Source organism: Lampris incognitus, chromosome 8 (assembly GCF_029633865.1).
Source record: "Lampris incognitus isolate fLamInc1 chromosome 8, fLamInc1.hap2, whole genome shotgun sequence".
Lineage (NCBI taxonomy): Eukaryota > Metazoa > Chordata > Actinopteri > Lampriformes > Lampridae > Lampris > Lampris incognitus.
Genome location: NC_079218.1, coordinates 11,792,476 through 11,811,844, shown reverse-complemented (window position 1 = coordinate 11,811,844; position 19,369 = coordinate 11,792,476). Strand labels below are relative to the sequence as shown.

The following is a 19,369-nucleotide window of genomic DNA, read 5'->3' as shown; positions in this document are numbered from 1 at the left end:
GAGAGATCAAACACACTAACTATAGCAAGTCCCATCAAAATCGCTCTGCTAAGATCGTCTCAACTAAAGGGTTTTGTAATTCACTTCAAGGAGGATGCTACTTAGAATTTTCCATAGTTTAACATGGTCAGCAGTCTTCAAACAGGACAGGCATAGTATCATTCTGGTAAACTATCATATACTGTCAGTCTGGCACATACCATTTGATGACACTGATCAGGTCATTGTAATCTTAAGGCCTATAGGGTCACTCCATTTTAACACAGAACTAATCCTACCCTTTTTTAAACTAGGCTAACTCACTATTGAGAAAGGTAAACAGAACTTGAACACATATTGGTATACTAGTTAGACATAGCTGATCTGTAATAAACATACACGAAATGCAGCTCAAGGTGATTTGCATTTGATTAAAAAAAAATCGCAAGCAGAAAATGAAAATCAAATATGTAATAAGCAATATAAATGATTGGTTACAATGATTATGCATGATGGCAATGGCGAACCGTGGCCCTGGACCTTCAGTAGGACCACATGTGGCAATAAAAAAAAAAAATCAAACAGCAATAAAAATAATAGCCAGAGCCCTGTCACATGCAAGTTCAACATAGTATTGAAGGTTTCTTTGCCATAAATGGCTTCACAACACACAAACGCTATTCTAGAAAACCTTATAATCCAGCTTCTAGTACACCCCTCTGGTCAATCGTTAACAAACTAAAAATAATTTACAGATGCCTCATTAGAACAGCAGACGTCAGCAAAAGTTGCATAATTTGGAGATAGAACAAAAATAGAGAAAACCAGCAGATTATTGAAAAAAGCTGTGTACTCACCAAATGAAGATCACTTGAAAACAAAGTCCACCCTGCAATCCTTTTTAACAAAGTGCGCAATTGCCGGGTCGTACAGTTTGTCCTTTGACTTCAACTCCATAAGAAGTTCTTTCTCAACTGAGATTAAAGCCAAGGCTGACAGATGATCCTGTCCAGTGCTGTTTCTTGTGTACGTTTTTATCCTTTCCAATGCTGACAACGGTCCCTCCACGGAAGCTGTGGACACAGGGATGGTTAAGACCAGGCAAGTGAGAAGATGGAGCTGGTGCATACTTTCAGTCAGTTCCTTTCGCTGGAGAAAGTGAAGGAGATCAGAAGGGCTCCGTCCTTCGAAGTCAGACATAGCATACATTACACATAGCTCGGTCTTCAGACGGGATATGTTGAAGTGGCCCCCATAAGTTTCCTCAAGACTGCAGAGAGCCATGTTGGGAAAGCTCTGCCTATATGCAGTAAAATGCTGTGGGTCTAGTAGTGCAAGAAACAAGAGTCTCTTGTGGTCTTTGAACCTGTCCTTCACTTGTGTGTGCAGGTTGTCCATTATCCCACTGTGTAGTTGTTGGTAATGAGTGCGCACGTCATACTGTGCTCCAGCCTGCCCCCTTCTGGGTACCCCAGTCTCACCAACTGTTTCCTCATAGATGGCATGGAAGCTCACCCTCTCCCTCTCAATGGTGTCACAAAAGTCACTGATCCTCTTCAGACAAAACTGCATGTCCAACACTTTAGTCTGCAGAATGTCAAACAGTACATCCGAGTGTGCAAAGATGGAGTTGAAGGTAGCCAGAAGGAAACGGAACTCAAAGCTGGACATAAGGTTGACATACCCATCTGCACAGCAAACAGTGTCAGCATCAAAGTCCTCGTGAAGATCTAAAATGTGCTCAAACTCCTCTCGTAGCTCTTCTCTCCTCTCGTACACTGTGTTGACCAAGCGAGATGTATACGTCCACCATGTTGGGGCAACTCTGGGTTGTCGATGCTGGCATGTGTCATCCAATAATTTTGAGAAAAACGCTGCCAGGCCACTGAGATGGGTAAAAAAGATTTTGCATTCCTTGATCTTTGCAGCACCTTGAGACATGACCAAATTCAGTGTGTGCGCATAGCAGTGAACAAACAATGCTTGTGGGATTGCTTCCTTTACCCTGGCCTGAACTCCACTTAAACCAGAGGTCATCACTGCAGCTCCACCATAACACTGAGCAACTACTTTTGAAGTGCATCCGACCTCGTTAAGAAAGGCAAGAATGTGAGCTGCAACAGCCTCCGCCCGCTTGTCCGCAGTTACATCGCTGAATTTGAAAAATCTCTCCTTTATGCCACTGTCAGTGACATAACGTAACACAAGTGACATCTGTGTTGAGTTACTCACGTTGGTTGTCTCATCAACCATGACTGCTACAAATGGTGTGTTCTTCACCTCATCTTTCATTGCATCCCATAACACTTCAGCAGTGGCACTGATCAGATCATTCTGGATTTTGCTTGATGTACCAGCAAACACCTTAGAAGTTGCAAGGTGCGATCTCAGCTCACTGTCATATTCAGCTAAGTAGTCCAACAACTCCAAATAATTCCCCTTGTTCGCCGATTTTCTGCTCTCGTCATGTCCTCTAAATGGTAGTTCCTGTTTCCCCAAAAACACCACAGTGTGAATGAGCCGTTTCAAAATCTCCCTGTTTTGTCCCACCTATGGGCAGAGATATGTGTCAGTAGAAACTGAATTTGAATCATTTATATTTGAATTTGAATTGCTCAACTTGAATAATTGCATTTAGAAAAACTGAATTTGAATCACACAATTTGAATTTGTATTGTTTAACTTGAACAACTGCATTGAAAACCTGAATCTGAATAGCATAATTTGAAATTGAATTTGAAATTAGCTTGGAACTGAATACCAATAAACTTGACACTGAATGTCATATTATGAAACTGAATTCATTTGCTCTCAAACTATTTGATCCTCACTAAAAATAAGAGTTGAATTTTCAGTGAGGATGAGGATCAAGGCTGACTCCAGACATTTTGCGACCATTTTTTTCCCAAGGTGCGAGTGATTTTTTTTCTCAAAGGTAGCACCAGTGCAACTACACAATTAATGGGTGTTTAGAAGGAAAAAAAAATATTTTTTTTTACTGTCTGACCGAAACTGTGTTGGTCCGATTGTCAAATCACATATTGGTGCAACAAACTGGAAAAGTTATGTAGCGGGGAATAAGCCCTATATGTAGGGTTGTGATTAGTGTAAGCCTGCCCTGGATGACAGGGAGAATACAAGATCTAGGTCTGTAACCCCCAGCACTTTCAGCCCCGGTAGCTACATCAGTAAGTATGTTGTCACCTATCTGGCTTGGCTCTCTAATTAACTGGGGCAATACAGATATGGTAGGATGGGCTTAAGGACTCCTATCTCCACCACGGTGTCTACCTGAAGTATAGTGTGCGTAGTGTGCTCTTACACTAAAAACCTAAACTAGCACAATCCCCCCCCCATACCAAGCCTAAACTACTCCAGGACAGTTTCAACCATACAGACTTTAAAACAACAACTTTGAGTGAGGAAAACAAAAAACAGAAAATGTATTAAAATTAACCCAAAATTAAAGAGAATACTTCGACAAGGCTTGAATCGTTGGATTTAGACACGCAGTCTCTCCTAATACGCAACTTTAAATCCACTGGAGACTTTCTCAGAAGTCTATCCTCGCAGCTGATCCTAGCCCGTTATGATAACCAGTGAGTTAGTATCCGTCTTAGCTATTGTGATGATCCTCCATCAAATTCCCAGCTCACAGTTCAAATAAGAAAAGGGCAACCACACCTCCGTTTCTGCTGTGAAGCAGCGAACAGAACTTAAATTCCAAACCGTGGAGGGTGGATGGTCCACAACTGTACACGGCGGGATGAACCGGGTGGATCACCAAGATGGCGCCTGGATGGCAGGGGATCTTAATCACCACCAGCTCCCGTTATGCTCTCAAATCTACTTTTACACTGCAAGCGTGGGTCCGCAGAGTGAGATTACTCTCCAACTCTGTGCGTTGTCTTACGTTTTAAGAGTCCAACTGACTGTCGAGTAGCTAACGTTACTTGCAACGTTTCGATCCTCCCGACTTCGCTCTACACCCTTCACACGTAACGTACAGCCACGCAGTTAGCGGCTACCTTAGCTTAGCTTAGCTTGGCGGCGTTCCAACCACAATATTAGCGCCTAGCCGCTACGCTGCTAGCGCCTAGCTGCTACAATGCTAGCGCCTAGCGGCTACACTGCTAGCACCTAGCGGCTACCTTAGCTTAGCTTGGCGGCGCTCCAACCACAGTATTGGCGCCTAGCTGCTACATTGCTAGCGCCCAGCTGCTACAATGCTAGCGCCTAGCTGCTACACTGCTAGCGCCTAGCTGCTACACCATTAGCCCTTTATCCGAAGCAACACTCGGAGCTCCCTTGGTCCAAAGCCACTCTAAGAACATCTAGTGGACACGAAAACCTTTTAACGACACACCCTCCGAACCCGCCGAGCCGTCACCCGTTTTTCTTCCACGCACCCCGCTCATTTTTGGCTACCGAGTCCCGGCGGAGTTTTTCTTCTTCTACCCTCCCTCTTCTTCTTCGTTTTTTATTCTTCTTCCTTTCGGCATATCAACGCTATATGAGGCTGTTGCGGTATAACAAGTAATCCGTAATCTTTACAGTTAGTCTGGTGACGTGTCTGCGCATACTCACCTTCCGGTTGTGCGCAGTGGTCTCTCTCCGCTGCTGCTCACTCTGCGGCTGCGTGTCTCCAAACGTTTTCAGGGAAACCGTGGCACGCAGGTGCCCGGGCGTGGCCTGGTGTTTCAGGGCTGCTTTAGTTAGGCAACTCAAATTAGCAAATCCCGCGCTGGACCAGGGCCCCTTGCTGGGGCTGAAGAGCAAGCAGTTCCAGCAGTACAGCATGTTGGTGCGCGGGCTGCCCGTCAGCCACGGGTAGCGACGGTAGCTGCTAGTGTGGAAATGCCTCTCGCAGCGCTTGGTCGCTTGCACCAGTCCCGGCAAGACGGGTGACGGTCGACCTTTCCGGAGTGTTTCTAGTTTTTCCTTCAAAGGCAGTCTAGAAAATGGGGTTTCTATTAGTTCAGCCACACGGTCTTCTCCGCCAACTCCCGCCATTTCGCTGCTCCCTAAACCCTTCGTCGAGGTCTTTGCTCGCTCACTCGGCTACCTTCGCCGGTCGCTTATCAAATTCGCGAATACCCGGAAGGTGTCGGATATTGTCCCGCCCACAACTCAACAAACACATGATTGGCTAAGACGACGACTAGTACTACTACTACTTTCGGCTGCTCCCGTTAGGGGGCGCCACAGCGGATCATCCGTTTCCATTTCCTCCTGTCTTCCGCATCTTCCTCTGTCACCTGCATGTCCTCCCTCACCACATCCATAAACCTCCTCTTCGGCCTTCCTCTTCCCTGGCAGCTGCATGTTCAGCATCCTTCTCCCAATATACCCAGCATCTCTCCTCCACACATGTCCAAGCCACCTCAGTCTTGCCTTGGCTAAGACGACTGTTAAAATCAAATTCATGCCCACATTGACTTGAATTACACAGGCATTCGGTTACCGCTACAGAAGGTCCTGGCACGGGGGAGCCAAGATGCCATCGGAAGAAACATTGTGATTGGTTCAATTTCCCGTTCGTTGCGGGTTGGTTTTGTGTGTTGCCCCGTGCCTCCGCGCGGTGGGTCGGGTGTGGTAGAGTGGATGAGCGGTGGGGTGCAGAGTGTGCAACGATTTGTGATCCGGAGTGTGTCTTGCGTTTCCCGTGGCCGCGGTGCTCCTAGGCAGCTTTGCTCGCACACGTGCGAGGTTTCCGGCGGATTTTGTGGTCTGGTGTCACACCTGGGAATTTATTTTCATGTACCCTTTCTTGTTGGACGTGGCTTTATAAACACCATGAATAATTTTCATGTTTATGAAATAAACGGCCCTGTGACGGCATGGCGGCCTGTCCTGGGTGTCTCCCCGCCTGCCGCCCAATGACTGCTGGGACAGGCTCCAGCATCCCCGAGACCCTGAGAGCAGGATAATCACCATCATCACCATCAGTTCCGTAACCTATTTTGAGGTAGGGGTACAGCTGACGCTCAGGTTGAGTCATCGTTGTGTTTTAGTAGGGGGAGTACCTGGTGGTCCCTATCTCCTCTCCAGGTATGGGTGGCCATTGGTTCACAGAGGAACTCATCCTTCCTTTGACAGGTTTTGTTTTTAGTCCTGCTGGGTGTCCACACACCCTCCTCACACCAACCAAAGGGTTAAAGTGTGTGTGTGTGTGGGGGGGGGGAGGGGGGGTGCCGGTTTAGTCACGGCGACCCGACGGTTGCAGTTTAACGTCGTACCCAGGACTAGAGCATGATAAGCGGTTTGGATAATGGAATGGATGGATGTTTGCCAAGACATATTAGTCCAAGTTTATAACGATGATCTAGAAATTACTATTATTTCATGATGATGGATATTCAAATAAATTCATAAAGGGCCTTGATATCGTCACCTTCTTAAAACAATGGCCTAAATCATATTTTCAAGTTTTTAAAAAAACAGAATAAACTGACAGATTTTGTTTCAGTTTATTGTTTTTTTTTTTTAACTTGAAAATATGACTTAGGCCATTATTTTAAGAAGGTGACGATATATATATATATATATATATATCTACTCATATATTTTCGTAATGTGTGTGTGTGTGTGTGTGTGTGTGTGTGTGTGTGTGTGGTGTTAGTGTAGATAGCGGGACCGAAAACTAAAGCACTTATGATCCTAATTCTTTTTGGAGGTGGTAGGTATTGTTCCGGAGAGTAAGGGCAAAACCCCTAGACAATTAAAATTATGCATAATTATGCATAAATATGCAAAATCTGCATTTTTCTAAAAATGGCTAAAAACCACTTTTCTCGGCAGTTCAGATGATTCTGAGCACCTTTGATTTTTTTTCACCTATATAAAAAAAATTTCTGGGACTTAGAAATGTTTTGGCATTATGCAAAATAAATGCATTTTTGCAAAAATGCACTTATGATCCTAATTTTTTTTTGAGGTGGTAGGTATTGTTCCACAGAGGACCAGAAAAATAGCAGAAAATTAAAATAATTATGCATAATTATGCAAAATATGCAATTTTAAAAAATGGCTAAAAACCACTTTTCTCGGCATTTCAGATGATTCTGAGCATTTTGGGGGGGGAGGGAGTTGGAGTGGGGTGGGTGGGGGGGGTTTAGGGGCAGGGGGGAAGGCGGTTAGCTGGCAGGATGAAGAGGAGGGAGATTTAGACGGGTGGAGAACCAAACCGCTACATTGTAGCGGGGTTCTTCTAGTATAATATATATATATAAAGTCATGACAAAACACAAAACGACCCCGAAGTGGAAAACAAAACAAAAGCCGTCCTAAAACCAGAAAAGGCGGTGCCGACAACCAATACTCGTCGCTGATTGGACGTAGTGCATGTCAATCAAAGCGTTACGGAAGCAACGCTGTCAAAACGTCCTCCGACGGAAAGGAGTTGGCGTTAAAAATTGACCAGTTGGTGGGAAACGCTTTTAAAGCGGACGGCTCGTCTGGAAACACTCGTATGAAAAGTCCTCGGTACGAGGCGGACTTGTCCATCGTTATGCGGTTCACGTCGCCCTCACTGCGAACCGAGGAGGGATAGACGAGTCCGCGCCTCGAGATCGCGTCTTCGATCAACTAAATCGCCGCGCGGACGAGGAGAAGAGGGCAAGCGGCTCCGTTCAGCTCGAGTTTAGCGAGGGGGAGGGGGAGGGGGGTGTAAGACAGTTTGAGACTCATGTGATCGGTCAGCTGACACCGGGCTGCAGAACGTGTTTGAGGTCTGGCCGACCTCTTATAAATACCGACAGAGGGGAAAGCGGCACTGTCGCGGTTCAGCCGCCTTTGTCCTCGTCTCACCTAGAAGACGCGTTTGCTCTGCGCAGCCGCCTCCCTCCTCCCCTCCCGTACTGAACATGCGTCTCTGCGCGGCGCCGGCCGCCTGCGGACTGGCCCCCGCCTGGTCACTGGTGTTGCTGGTGTCCCTGTCCGGGGCTTTCCCCTCGGGTGACCCCAGCCTCGTGTTGATGGAGCGGGTCGGTCGCCTCAACGTCGGCTTCAACTGGAGAAACCTCACCTGCCCCGTGTGCAAAGTGCTCTTCACCGTCCTGGATGTCGCCCTCATGGTAAGGCCCCTTTATTTAGAATCGGCTGTTTGCTCTGGCGCGCGGCGGGGGGGGGGGGCTCGTTGTTATTGGCGCTCCTCGGGACGACTCGACGCCGGCACCCAGGTGAGCTTAGAGCTTGAAACGCTGACTGCTGTTGTGCTTTCAACAGTTTTTGTTTAAACCTTGTCCACACGTGGACCGCTTGAGACATCCATGTACACTTTTCTTTTCTTTTTTAAAGAAGTGCACCGCTGTCTCATCAGTATGAACCACTGTTTTAGCTTTTAATCTTCTTTGTTCACATCACATCTCCGTTAACTAGTGTCCATCATGCTTGAGCGTACTTCTTCGTGTCCACGTGCGAGTTTCTGATATCAGCTAACGTTCCAAATCTGACGAGTTCGACTTTCAGTGTCTGATAACGATGGAATTTCTGATCTCCGGTTGACACGTCGATCAGTTAGAATTCACTCATAACAGGCTGCAAGACTGGGCGCTGAAACGGCGTGTGGCGTTGTGGACTGCAAGTCCAGATGAACTGCTATGTGGTCATGTCGCACATTTTTGAGATAAGGAGACCCGTTTACTTTACCGGCTTCATTCAGACCTCAGTGTTAACCCTTCGTGTCGTTTATGAGCCTGGACAACGGCACTGAGTCGTTGAGATAGCCGGAGCAAACCAATCATCTGTTTGCTTTACCAGCTGGTACAAGTCAGTTCAAAGTCGGTATGTTGACTATGTGCTAACATGGAGTCACTACTTCAGATTATTTTATGATTTTTTAAACCCTTTCTCAAAGTGCCAGATAAATTTGGTTTATGTTCTTCCTAGTCAGTCCTTTCTTGTGCTGTCTAACGTGTAACAGATGTACGTTAAATATTCTTTAATTAGCTCTGAGGCATTTCTGCATATGAACTGCTGCATATCTTGCATAACGTTATTTAGTTTTCCGTATGGAGGATGTGTCCTTAAGCTCTCTAAGCTCTTCAACCTCCTCCTGTTTTTCTGTAACCTTCACCAGAGTGATGTGAATGAAGAGCGAGTGGCCCGTGCAGTAGGCCAGGCCTGCATCCATCTCCACCTGGCTGACGAGCAGGTCTGTCGTGAGATAACGGAGCTGTTCAGGGACGATTTCATCCGGGCCCTGCAGCAGTCTTTCCTGTGGCCCTCCGAAGTGTGCGCCCTGCTGGTGGGTCCCTCATGTGGCAAATTTGACCTCTACGCGCCCTGGAACATCACCCTGCCCAAGGTCCCCAAGCCGCCCGTCACCCCTCCATCCCCACCCAAACCTGGTATGCCACAGAGCCGGATCCTCTTCCTGACAGATATCCACTGGGACAAGGTGAGTGTGTCTAAGAGATGAACTTGACTGATGTGATAACAGCATTACAGCCCTGGTTGGTATCTGCTAAAAGAAAAAACTCATACCAGCCTCCTCTCCAGATAAATGCAGGTCTGCCAAAGTTTGTGCAGTTCCCAATAAAGACACCTCGGACCGTGTGCATAAATTGACAAAAAGAAAATTACTCTTTCTTTTTTTTTTCCATTTGAACATGTTTTGCATTTTCAATTTTCAACAAAAGTAACATGCAAAAATAACCCAAATGATACAAGCAAAGACACACCCATTTAAAAAGGGGGGGGACTGGAGAGACGAGGGACATTTTATCACTCCATGGATCATATTCCCATACAAAATTACTGACTTGAAAGAAATGCTGCAGTTTTATAAGGAAATGTGGACATGCCCCCACACTGTGGATAGACCATGATGATGTATTCCGCTGATCAGGGATAATGTGCTTTTGGAGTAATCCAGGCTTCCTTCCACGGACAGGAATATGCAGTGGGCAGCAGTGCAGACTGTAAGGACCCTCTCTGTTGCCGTAATGGGTCAGGCAGCCCCAGCTGGCGCCGGAGGGAGGCCGGGTACTGGGGGACCTACAGTAAGTGTGACCTGCCTCTGTGGACGGTGGAGAACCTCCTACAATATGCTGCCAAAACTGGGCCCTGGGACTGGGTCTATTGGACGGGAGACATACCGGCACACAACGTCTGGTCTCAGACCAGGAAACAACAGCTGTCTGAGCTAACCGTCATCTCCAGGCTCATCCACAAGTGAGCATACACACACCGCATGCTGCCCACAGAAAGATGTGATCAGACACACCAGTTTACTTAGGTCCTCTTGTATACAGTGGCTTGCCAAAGTATTCATACCCCTTGAACTTTTCCACATTTTGTCACATTTCGACCACAAACATCATAAATATATTTTATGTGAAGGACCAACACAAAGTGGCACACAATTGTGAAGTACAAAGAAAATTATACATGATTTTAAATGTTTTTTAAAAATAAAAAACTGAGAAGTGCGGTGTGCAAAAGTATTCAGCCCCCCTGAGTCAATACTTTGTGGAACCGCCTTTTGCTGCAGTTACAGCTGCAAGTCTTTTGGGGTATGTCTCTATCAGCTTTGCACATCTAGAGACTGAAATTTTTGCCTATTCTTCTTTGCAAAACAGCTCACGCTCAGTCAGATTAGATGGAGAGCGTTTGTGAACGGCAGTTTTCAGATGTTGCCACAGATTCTCAATTGGATTTTGGTCCGGACTTTGACTGAGCCATTCTAACACATGAATATGTTTTGTTTTAAACCAGTCCATTGTAGCCCTGGCTTTATGTTTAGGGTCGTTGTCCTGCTGGAAGGTGAACCTCCGTCCCAGTCTCAAGTCTTTTGCAGACTCCAACAGGTTTTCTTCCAAGATTGCCCTGTATTTGGCTCCATCCATCTTCCCTGTCCCTGCTGAAGAGAAGCACCCCCAGAGCACGATGCTGCCACCACCATGTTTGACAGTGGGGATGGTGTGTTCAGAGTGATGTGCAGTGTTAGTTTTCCGCCACACATAGCGTTTTGCATTTAGGCCAAAAAGTTCAATCTTGGTCTCATCTGACCAGAGCACCTTCTTCCACATGTTTGCTGTGCCCCCCACATGGCTTCTGGCAAACTGCAAACGGGACTTCTTATGGTTTTCTTTTAACAATGGCTTTCTTCTTGCCACTCTTCCATAAAGGCCAGATTTGTGTAGTGCACGGCCAATAGTTGTCCTGTGGACAGATTCCCCCACCTGAGCTGCGGATCTCTGCAGTTCGTCCAGAGTCACCATGGGCCTCTTGGCTGCATCTCTGATCAGTGCTCTCGTTGTTTGGCCCGTAAGTTTAGGTGGACGGCCGTGTCTTGGTAGGTTTGCAGTTGTGCCATACTCTTTCCATTTTCGGATTGATGGACTGAACAGTGCTCCGCGAGATGTTCAAAGCTTGGGAAATCTTTTTATAGCCTAACCCTGCTTTAAACTTCTCCACAACTTTATCCCTGACCTGTCTGGTGTGTTCCTTGGACTTCATGATGCTGTTTGTTCCCCAATATTCTCTTAACAAACCTCTGAGGCCGTCACAGAACAGCTGTATTTGTACTGAGATTAGATTACACACAGGTTGACTATTTAGTCATTAGGTCAACGTTCGATCATTCAGCAATCATCAGGAAACTTCTGAAGGCAATTGGTTGCACTCAGAGAGTGCAACCATTGAGAAAATCATTGACGAGTGTCATTGGATTTTTCTCGTGATGACCGTACAGTTGCCCCAGTTAAACCTGTTTTCGCATTGCCATATTGAATTACACAGACAAAGTGCAAGAGTTCAAATATGTGCTGTTTCCCCACTTTGGTCTGTTCTGAGTCACTTGTCACCCTTTTTCATCGATCCAACTGACCTAAATCATTTCTGACCTCTGTGCAGACACCTGGGGCCTAATGTGACAGTATACCCTGCTGTAGGGAACCATGAGAGCACGCCGGTCAACAGCTTCCCTCCGCCCTTCGTTCATGGAAACCGGTCTTCACTCTGGCTCTACAATGCCATGGCCGAGGAATGGGCTCCCTGGTTACCGGAGCAAGCCCTGAAAACACTGAGGTACCCCCTTTTTTTTCTTTCTTTCTTTCTTCCTTTCCTTTGAATTTATGCTCTCAATCATTTCTGTTAAAAGAGTAGAGACAACAAAGGGATAGGAGGCAGCATGGTGGTAGAGCAATAACAATGAAAGTAAAATAATAACGGTAATGGGGATGATCAGAATAATAAATTAAAGGTACAATTCACAATTTATATACACAGTATCTGACCACCCTCCACCCCAATTTTGTTTTGGTTAGTCTTCCTAAACATTGTTCTCTCTTTATTACGTACGAATGAGACAACTAGTCAATGCAGCATTGCTTTCACTTCCTGTTGTGGATTTCAGTTGTCTCATTTTCTCGATCAAATACACAATGGAGATGCCATGATTCTTGTCAGCTTGTGTTGTCGTAGTACTTTCTTTTTCCACTCACTGACTACCTGTTGGTCTGGTTTCAGGTATGGTGGATTTTATACAGTGGAGATCCAGCCTGGGCTGAGGGTGGTGTCGCTCAACATGAACTTTTGTGCACGGGAGAACTTCTGGCTGATGGTGAACTCCACTGACCCGGCCAGCCAGCTGCAGTGGCTGGTCCAGATCCTCCAGACCAGTGAAGAGAAGGGGGAGAAGGTGAGTGGACCAGCAGGTACATAGATTGAGAGGATGGGTAATGTTGATGATGTAGTTGTACTTCACACACGCCTGTGTATGAAACTGGTTCAATCTGTGTTTGGCTGTTCATATCAGACTATGGTCGCGGATTAAAACCGGGTTGTCACTGTTCACGATTTAGCTCGTAAATGTCACTGTTGGGCAGGATGTTGTGTTTTGACACAAGTGTCCCATTTCAGCGGGGGTTTTTTTACAGTGGAGATTAAATATTGTGGCCGGGCTGTTGTTTTGGTCATGCAAGCCGTGTCTTTGTAGAATTTTTCTTTATTCAATTCAGTCACCTTATGAAAACTTAATGCAACAACATGCTCCCTCTTTCCAACTTCTGTATAACGTGACGTTTATGTCATATTCCGCTTCCAGTGAGGGAAGATGGCGGCGCGAATTCACATTTGCAGCACCCTCGCCCAGTACCGTCCATGCGTCTTAAGTTTGTTTTGTCTTTGTTTGATGGCTGGGAGAGCTGGCGCTGGATCGGCTGGGCGAGCTTGGTCTGCTGCGTGCTGTGGGCCCAGGGTTCACGGCCCTGCCTGGAGCTGTGTCCACAGAGGTAACGCCAAGGGTGGTCTGACAGGACGCGGAAGCGCAGCAGGCTAAGCTAACTGCTAGCCCATGCAGACCAGCAGTTCCGATAACACCTAGGGCGGTCTGGCAGCGGCCTCGCCTAGCGTTGACTGTGATTTTAGTGTCGTTGTGTGGAGTGCGGGGAGGTGTGTCGAAGGTGTCTGGCTGGCAGAGCTGGTGCTGGATCGGCTGGGGGAGTCTGGTCTGCTGCATCCGGTGGGCTCAGGGACCACGGCCCTGCCGGAGCTGCACCCGAGGAGGAAACACCGAGGGTGGTCTGACAGGACGCGGAAGCGGGGCAGGCTAAGCTAACTGCTAGCCCATGCAGACCATCAGTTCCAACAGTCATCCTAGCTGGCGTTCGTTCTCTGGACAGTGGAATTTTTGGACTGTGTTGCATTGAGTGGACTGTGTTGTTAACGGTTTGTGTGTTTTTTTTTCTTCTTCTTCTTTTCTCTGTTTTTGTATGTATTTGGGTTGCACTGCTGGGAGAAACAGAATTTTGTTTCTTTTGTGTACGCAAGTACATGAACAAAATGACAATAAATTGTTCCCGATTCCTGACTAGAGTGCCTCCAATGAGGCGCCTTGATTGAAATCTGGGTCCAGTGTTTCCCTTTTCATACCGAAGCTGAGTATTGTCGAAACCTGGTTCATAACCAGTATCACGGACCCAGGCTGGATGAGACCTGTGTTGATGCATTCACACCAGTGACAAACCGGTTCTTCCCAGGTTGTTGCTCTGGTGTGAGAAGGTTATTTCAGTACACTCCTGTTGAAGTAAGAAAGGGAACTGACACCTTCCCCCCTACTGTGTTTGAGCTTTCACCACAAGCATTTAGACACAGATCTTAGTTTTGACGCAACTTCCCACTTAAGGTGAACTAGCTTGTTTAAAGAAGTGTATTTATTGCACATAGAAATACAGGATGGAACCGTATAATAAGGTAAACGGAAAATAGATGACAAAAGTAAAGTAGAAAGATGGGGAAACTGTTCTCCTTGGCGTGCCAATTGACAAACCCCATGGTGGTTTTTTGGTCTCTTGCACAAGACAGAATCACACTTAAAACAAATAACTCTCCCAGAACGCCGACGCATAAATAACATTGAAGCAACAGTAAAATGGGGTAGATGAGGAACGAATATGACTGACGGTGATTATTACTACATGTTTGACGGTCTGCCATTGTAACGTGCCTCCTAAAAAGTATTGCAGTTGATGCAGGTAGCTCTTTTACTACCTGTGGAAAATGCTCTTGACTAACTTTATGTACATGGACTGCATTTAATGTAGTCCCTCTTCACCTCCTCAAAGTCACTGCAACTGAGCGTGGCGCGAGGATGAAGGAACATCTCCCGATATTTGGGCGGTTAATGATTCCCTGTTGAAGAACATGTCACCTTTCTTCTCTTACCTGATCTTTGTTTTCCCTCTTGTTCCTATTCTGCTCTTCTCTAATTCCGTAGGTGCACATCATCGGTCACATTCCTCCTGGTCTGTGTCTCAGTAGCTGGAGCTGGAACTACTACCACATTGTCAACAGGTAGTGTGTTAACTCGCTGTTATGAGCTAAGGTCGGCTCATTCTTCTATTTCAGACTTGTTCTGATGTGGATCTAAGAGACGGACACTGTTTTATTTTTCAGTTAAGTAGAATTTTACTTTGGTGGGGAAAATCAGCCCTCGCTGGAGAAGACCAAGGCCGATACGCTCTGTTAAGGACATTAAAAATGGCATCGATACCGTTCCTGCCTGTGGTCACTACTGTCTTGAAGTGTTACACGCATACATTTTGCTTCCTTGTATTTCACTTCCCTTTTTATTTTCTTCTTAAAATGGCCTGTGATTGGGTGTCCCCGTTTGGAAAATGTGTGTACTCCTCAGAGAGAAGTGTACTGGCTTGTCCTAGTTCAGATTACTACTGTCCCATGAGTGGCCTTGGTTAATAATTAAAAGCAGCAGCATGTGACACCTCCATACTACTGAGGATTATACTAAAGCGATCAGCAAGCCAAATTCTGTGTGTTTTTGTCCCCCCCCCCCCCCACCCACCCAGATATGAAAGCACCATCAGCGGACAGTTTTTCGGGCACACGCACTTTGATGAATTCCAGATGTTTTATGATGAGGCGACGATGACCCGTCCATTGGGAGTGGCCTTCATTGCTCCCAGTGTCACCACCTACATCAACCTCAACCCAGGTGAGGGAGTTAACCAGCTGAACCAATCCCCCCCCCCTTTTTTTTTCCTCCCCAATTGTATCCGGCCAATTACCCCACTCTTCTGAGCCGTCGCAGTCGCTACTCCACCCCCCCCCCCCCATGCCAATCCGAGGAGTGCTGCAGACTACCACATGCCTCCTTCGATACATGTGGAGTCACCAGCCGCTTCTTTTCACCTGACGGTAAGGAGTTTCGCTAGGGGGATGTAGCATGTGGGAGGATCCTGCTGTTCCCCCCAAACAGGCCCCCCGACCGACCAGAGGAGGCGCTAGTGCAGAGACCATGACACATACCCACATCCGGCTTCCCACCTGCAGACACGGCCAATTGTGTCTGTAGGGACGCCCGACCAAGCCAGAGATAATATGGGGATTTGAACCAGCGATCCCCACGTTGGTACAGCTGAACCAATTTTGACATCAAGAAAGAAAGAGGTGAACAGAAAGTCGTGCCCCCACACACACACACACACACACACACACATTTATTATAGGTACAGGGGGGGGGGGGGTCTCTAGGGGTCGTTATCATTGTCAAGTAGGAAGTACAACGATGTCGGAAAACTTGGTTTCCTGTCTTATAGTGTCACAAGTGGTGGTGTAGTGGAGGGTATACAGAGTGTATACCCACCTCTTCCTCTGTCAGTTTTCAGTATCATCAGTCAAAAAGCCATTGGAATGTATAGGAGAGACTACCCACTTTCTCCTTAGTGATCTGCCCACCTAGGTCGCAGTGTGCCTACCTCCTAACAACCACTACACCACTGGTCTCAACCCTGCTCCCCCATGCCCTGCCCCCTTGAGCAACAGTGGCTGCAAATGACACAATTCTTTCTAATCATGTCTGGCAATTTCACAAGCTACCCGACACTGGATTCCCACAGACAACCATGTTGTAAAACACTACACAAAATATATAACTCGTCGCACATGGCTATACATGTAATGCTGATTCTGCTCATCTGTCCAACGTTGGCATGGCTAGCTCTGCTTCAGTTTTTGTCTCTTTTTAGTCTCCTTTTCACCACCTCGCAAAAGCGATACCTATAGTTATTTTATTTTTGGAGAGGAGTTTAGTGTAAAATTTTTTTTTTTGTTGGATGATATTGACTTTTGACTTCTCCATATTGGAACGTTAAAACTCGCGTCAAAATGAACACGTGAGGACTCGTAATTTTGTGGACAGATGTTGCAGCGTGTCCTCTACTGGAACGTCAGGTTTTAAAAGCCAGAAATCTCAACATGTGGTAAAGCTATCGTTTTGTAATTGGTATAGATCAACAACAATCTTTTTTTTTTTTTTTCCCAGCCCCACCTGTTTATAAAGGATGGTTATTTTTTGCTATGATAAAGTCAACATTTTATTGATAGTAATTTTGAATTTTACCAGCTCCCTGCAACGGGAAGGATGCCCCCATTTCAAGAAGGAAAATGTCTTCAAAGTCATTTAATCAGTTACGATGCAACTGCTCATATAGTATAACATGAGTATCTAAAGAGCTGTGTTCATCCTGCAACATTCAACAGGAATGGTGCTGCAACTTGTCCAGAGGTGAACCAGGGTCACAGACCCACCAACCGCATTTGAAAAACATCTAAAGACGAAGTCTTATCTCATTTTAGTGAGCTAATGCATATTATTGTGTTGGCTCATTTGTCTATTTGTTTCAGACTATAATGATGAAGGTTCTGGTCTTCGCTCCCCCTTGTAGGTTATCGCGTCTACATTGTGGATGGGAATTACCAGGGCAGCTCTCGGTTGGTTCTGGACCATGAAACCTACATCCTCAATCTCACGGAGGTCAACCACATGTCTAGAGCCCAGGGCGTACCTAGCAGCCCACAGCCGGACCCCAAATGGACCTTGCTGTACCGCGCCACCGAGGCTTTCGGCATGTCCACAGCATTTCCATCCAGCTGGGATGGGCTGCTGAAGATGTTCCAGGCCGATGACCGCGTCTTCCAGAAATTCTGGTACCTGAGACACAAAGGCCATGTGTCGGAGCCCTGCAAGGAGACCTGTAAAACCTCGCTCCTCTGCCTCCTGCGCAGCGGACGCTATGATGAGCTGGTACAGTGCGACCTCCTCAGTGGTTTCGGGGGGAACATGGCCCGGGCAGCCAAGGTGACCCTCTGTTGATCTGGTTTAGTTCAGACTGAATGTGGCGGGGGCCCTGGATACGACGGTGGGCCCCAACCACATCTGAAATTCAGCCAAATAAAAGTGTGACAGTATTTATGACCACTAGTTTGTCAGTGTGCAGGTAGATTGATGACTGGATATTGATTCTCTGCGTAAGGGCCAGTAAGGAGCAGCTTAAAACCAGTTGGCAGATAAGGTTTATTACATCGGACTTGTTCCATTGCATCAACCCACTTCAGGGCCCTTACTTTTAAAGAGGACAGTTACTGTGGATTTCTTACTCTGCGTTGGGGTGAGGTCTATTTGTTGATGAGGATTTTTTTTTTTAAAGAATGTGGTATTTTGGAGGGGGGAGGGTTCCTCTAAAGATTGCAGCGTTGCAAGAAGCTCATGGTTTGTCACCTTCTGTTTAACACCCCTTGTCAGGAAATGTGTGAATTCGCACAATGGCCGTTGTTGCTGAGCAAAGCATGAAGAGTGAGTTAGGAAGCAGCCTGTCAACACTGAGACAGCGCCACCATGCAGCACGTTGTGCGATTCAGGATTTTTAGAAGCTAACCTAGTGGGAACTAACAAAGCATGCGATTCTTATTCCCCGTGGCAGTGCTGGGATAAGTCTACAGCGAGTGAGAAATTTACATCAAAATCACATCCAAACCATTTCAAGCAGGTTTTGATTTGTAATCTTACAATGGCTGGACATTAAATAACGTAGAGTTCACGTAAAGGTGAAAAGTTGCTTCACTCACTTTTTGTTTTCCTGAATGTTGAAATTGAGCTGGCGATCAGGATGGGCTCTTGAAAGCATCCCAGTAAGGGGTCCTAATCATTGACGAGTGTCACTCAGTTGTTCTTTTCTTTCCGTTTCGTTAGATGGTGTAGCTTCATGGACAAGCTGCGTGAAAAGTGCAGACCTCTTTAAAGGACATCGGCGTGATTCCTTTAACTGCGACGAGCACTTTAAAGAAAATCTCCTGACTTTGGAATAAAATTCTCTTAAGGTTTCGTCTTGACGTTGTGCAAATATTTGAGACTGGCTTGCTGTCCAAAGTGTGTATGACCAGATGTTAGGGGAGGAAAAGCACATTGATCCAGATGTGGCATTGATCAAAGAGGCCCCTGCCGTCATGCATTCTTTCCATCCACGGATCTTGGCATTTAAGCTTACATAACTTTGCTTATCGGCCAATAATCAGCAGTCGTGCATCTCTTCAGTCACTTTTCTCTGACCGCCTCGCCTCCTTTGCAAACATGAAGCCCAGTTTGTGAAGCGGCCAACTTCAGAAATGTAGCACCATCAGATTTTGATGTGTTAAAATCTAAACGTAATATTCCACATCAACACTGTACCTTTTATGTCTTTGCACTTTATTTTTTTCTGCCAACTGAGTTTGAGTGGAGTGAATCTGACGCACGGAGTGAGTGTGACGGGCGCTGGAGCTGTTCTGACCATGTATTTCTGGACTGTGGCTGCTGCACGTGTGGTGGAAAAATACAAAACGAGCAGTCATTTAAATAAATTCTTTAAAATTGCAAATAAAGGTCTTTTTGTCGACTCTCATGCAGTTAGTGTTATCCTCCATAGGTGTTTAATCATTTCTCTTGTGACAATACATTGATTTGAAACAAGTTTGATCTGAAAACAGTCTCAGAATAGCTTCATGTTGCAGTCAGACTTTGTGTAACGGAAAATCTGGCCTCATCCAAGAGGGGAAATTAAATGCAAACAAATATTCACGATTCAAAACCTCAACAAAAAATCTCATGTGG

The 19,369-nt window shown here is 46.2% G+C and overlaps 1 protein-coding gene across 1 annotated transcript; it reads left to right on the top strand.

The window, feature by feature from the left end:
• Window positions 1-7,377: 7,377 nt before the first annotated feature.
• smpd1 (sphingomyelin phosphodiesterase 1) lies at window positions 7,378-19,154 on the top strand. Its single transcript, XM_056285152.1, has 8 exons — window positions 7,378-8,054; window positions 9,059-9,379; window positions 9,875-10,155; window positions 11,839-12,012; window positions 12,454-12,625; window positions 14,702-14,778; window positions 15,291-15,436; window positions 17,169-19,154. Exons 1-8 carry the CDS (start codon window positions 7,845-7,847, stop codon window positions 17,594-17,596), a joined length of 1,809 nt encoding a protein of 602 aa, XP_056141127.1. The 5' UTR covers window positions 7,378-7,844; the 3' UTR covers window positions 17,597-19,154.
• Window positions 19,155-19,369: the final 215 nt, after the last annotated feature.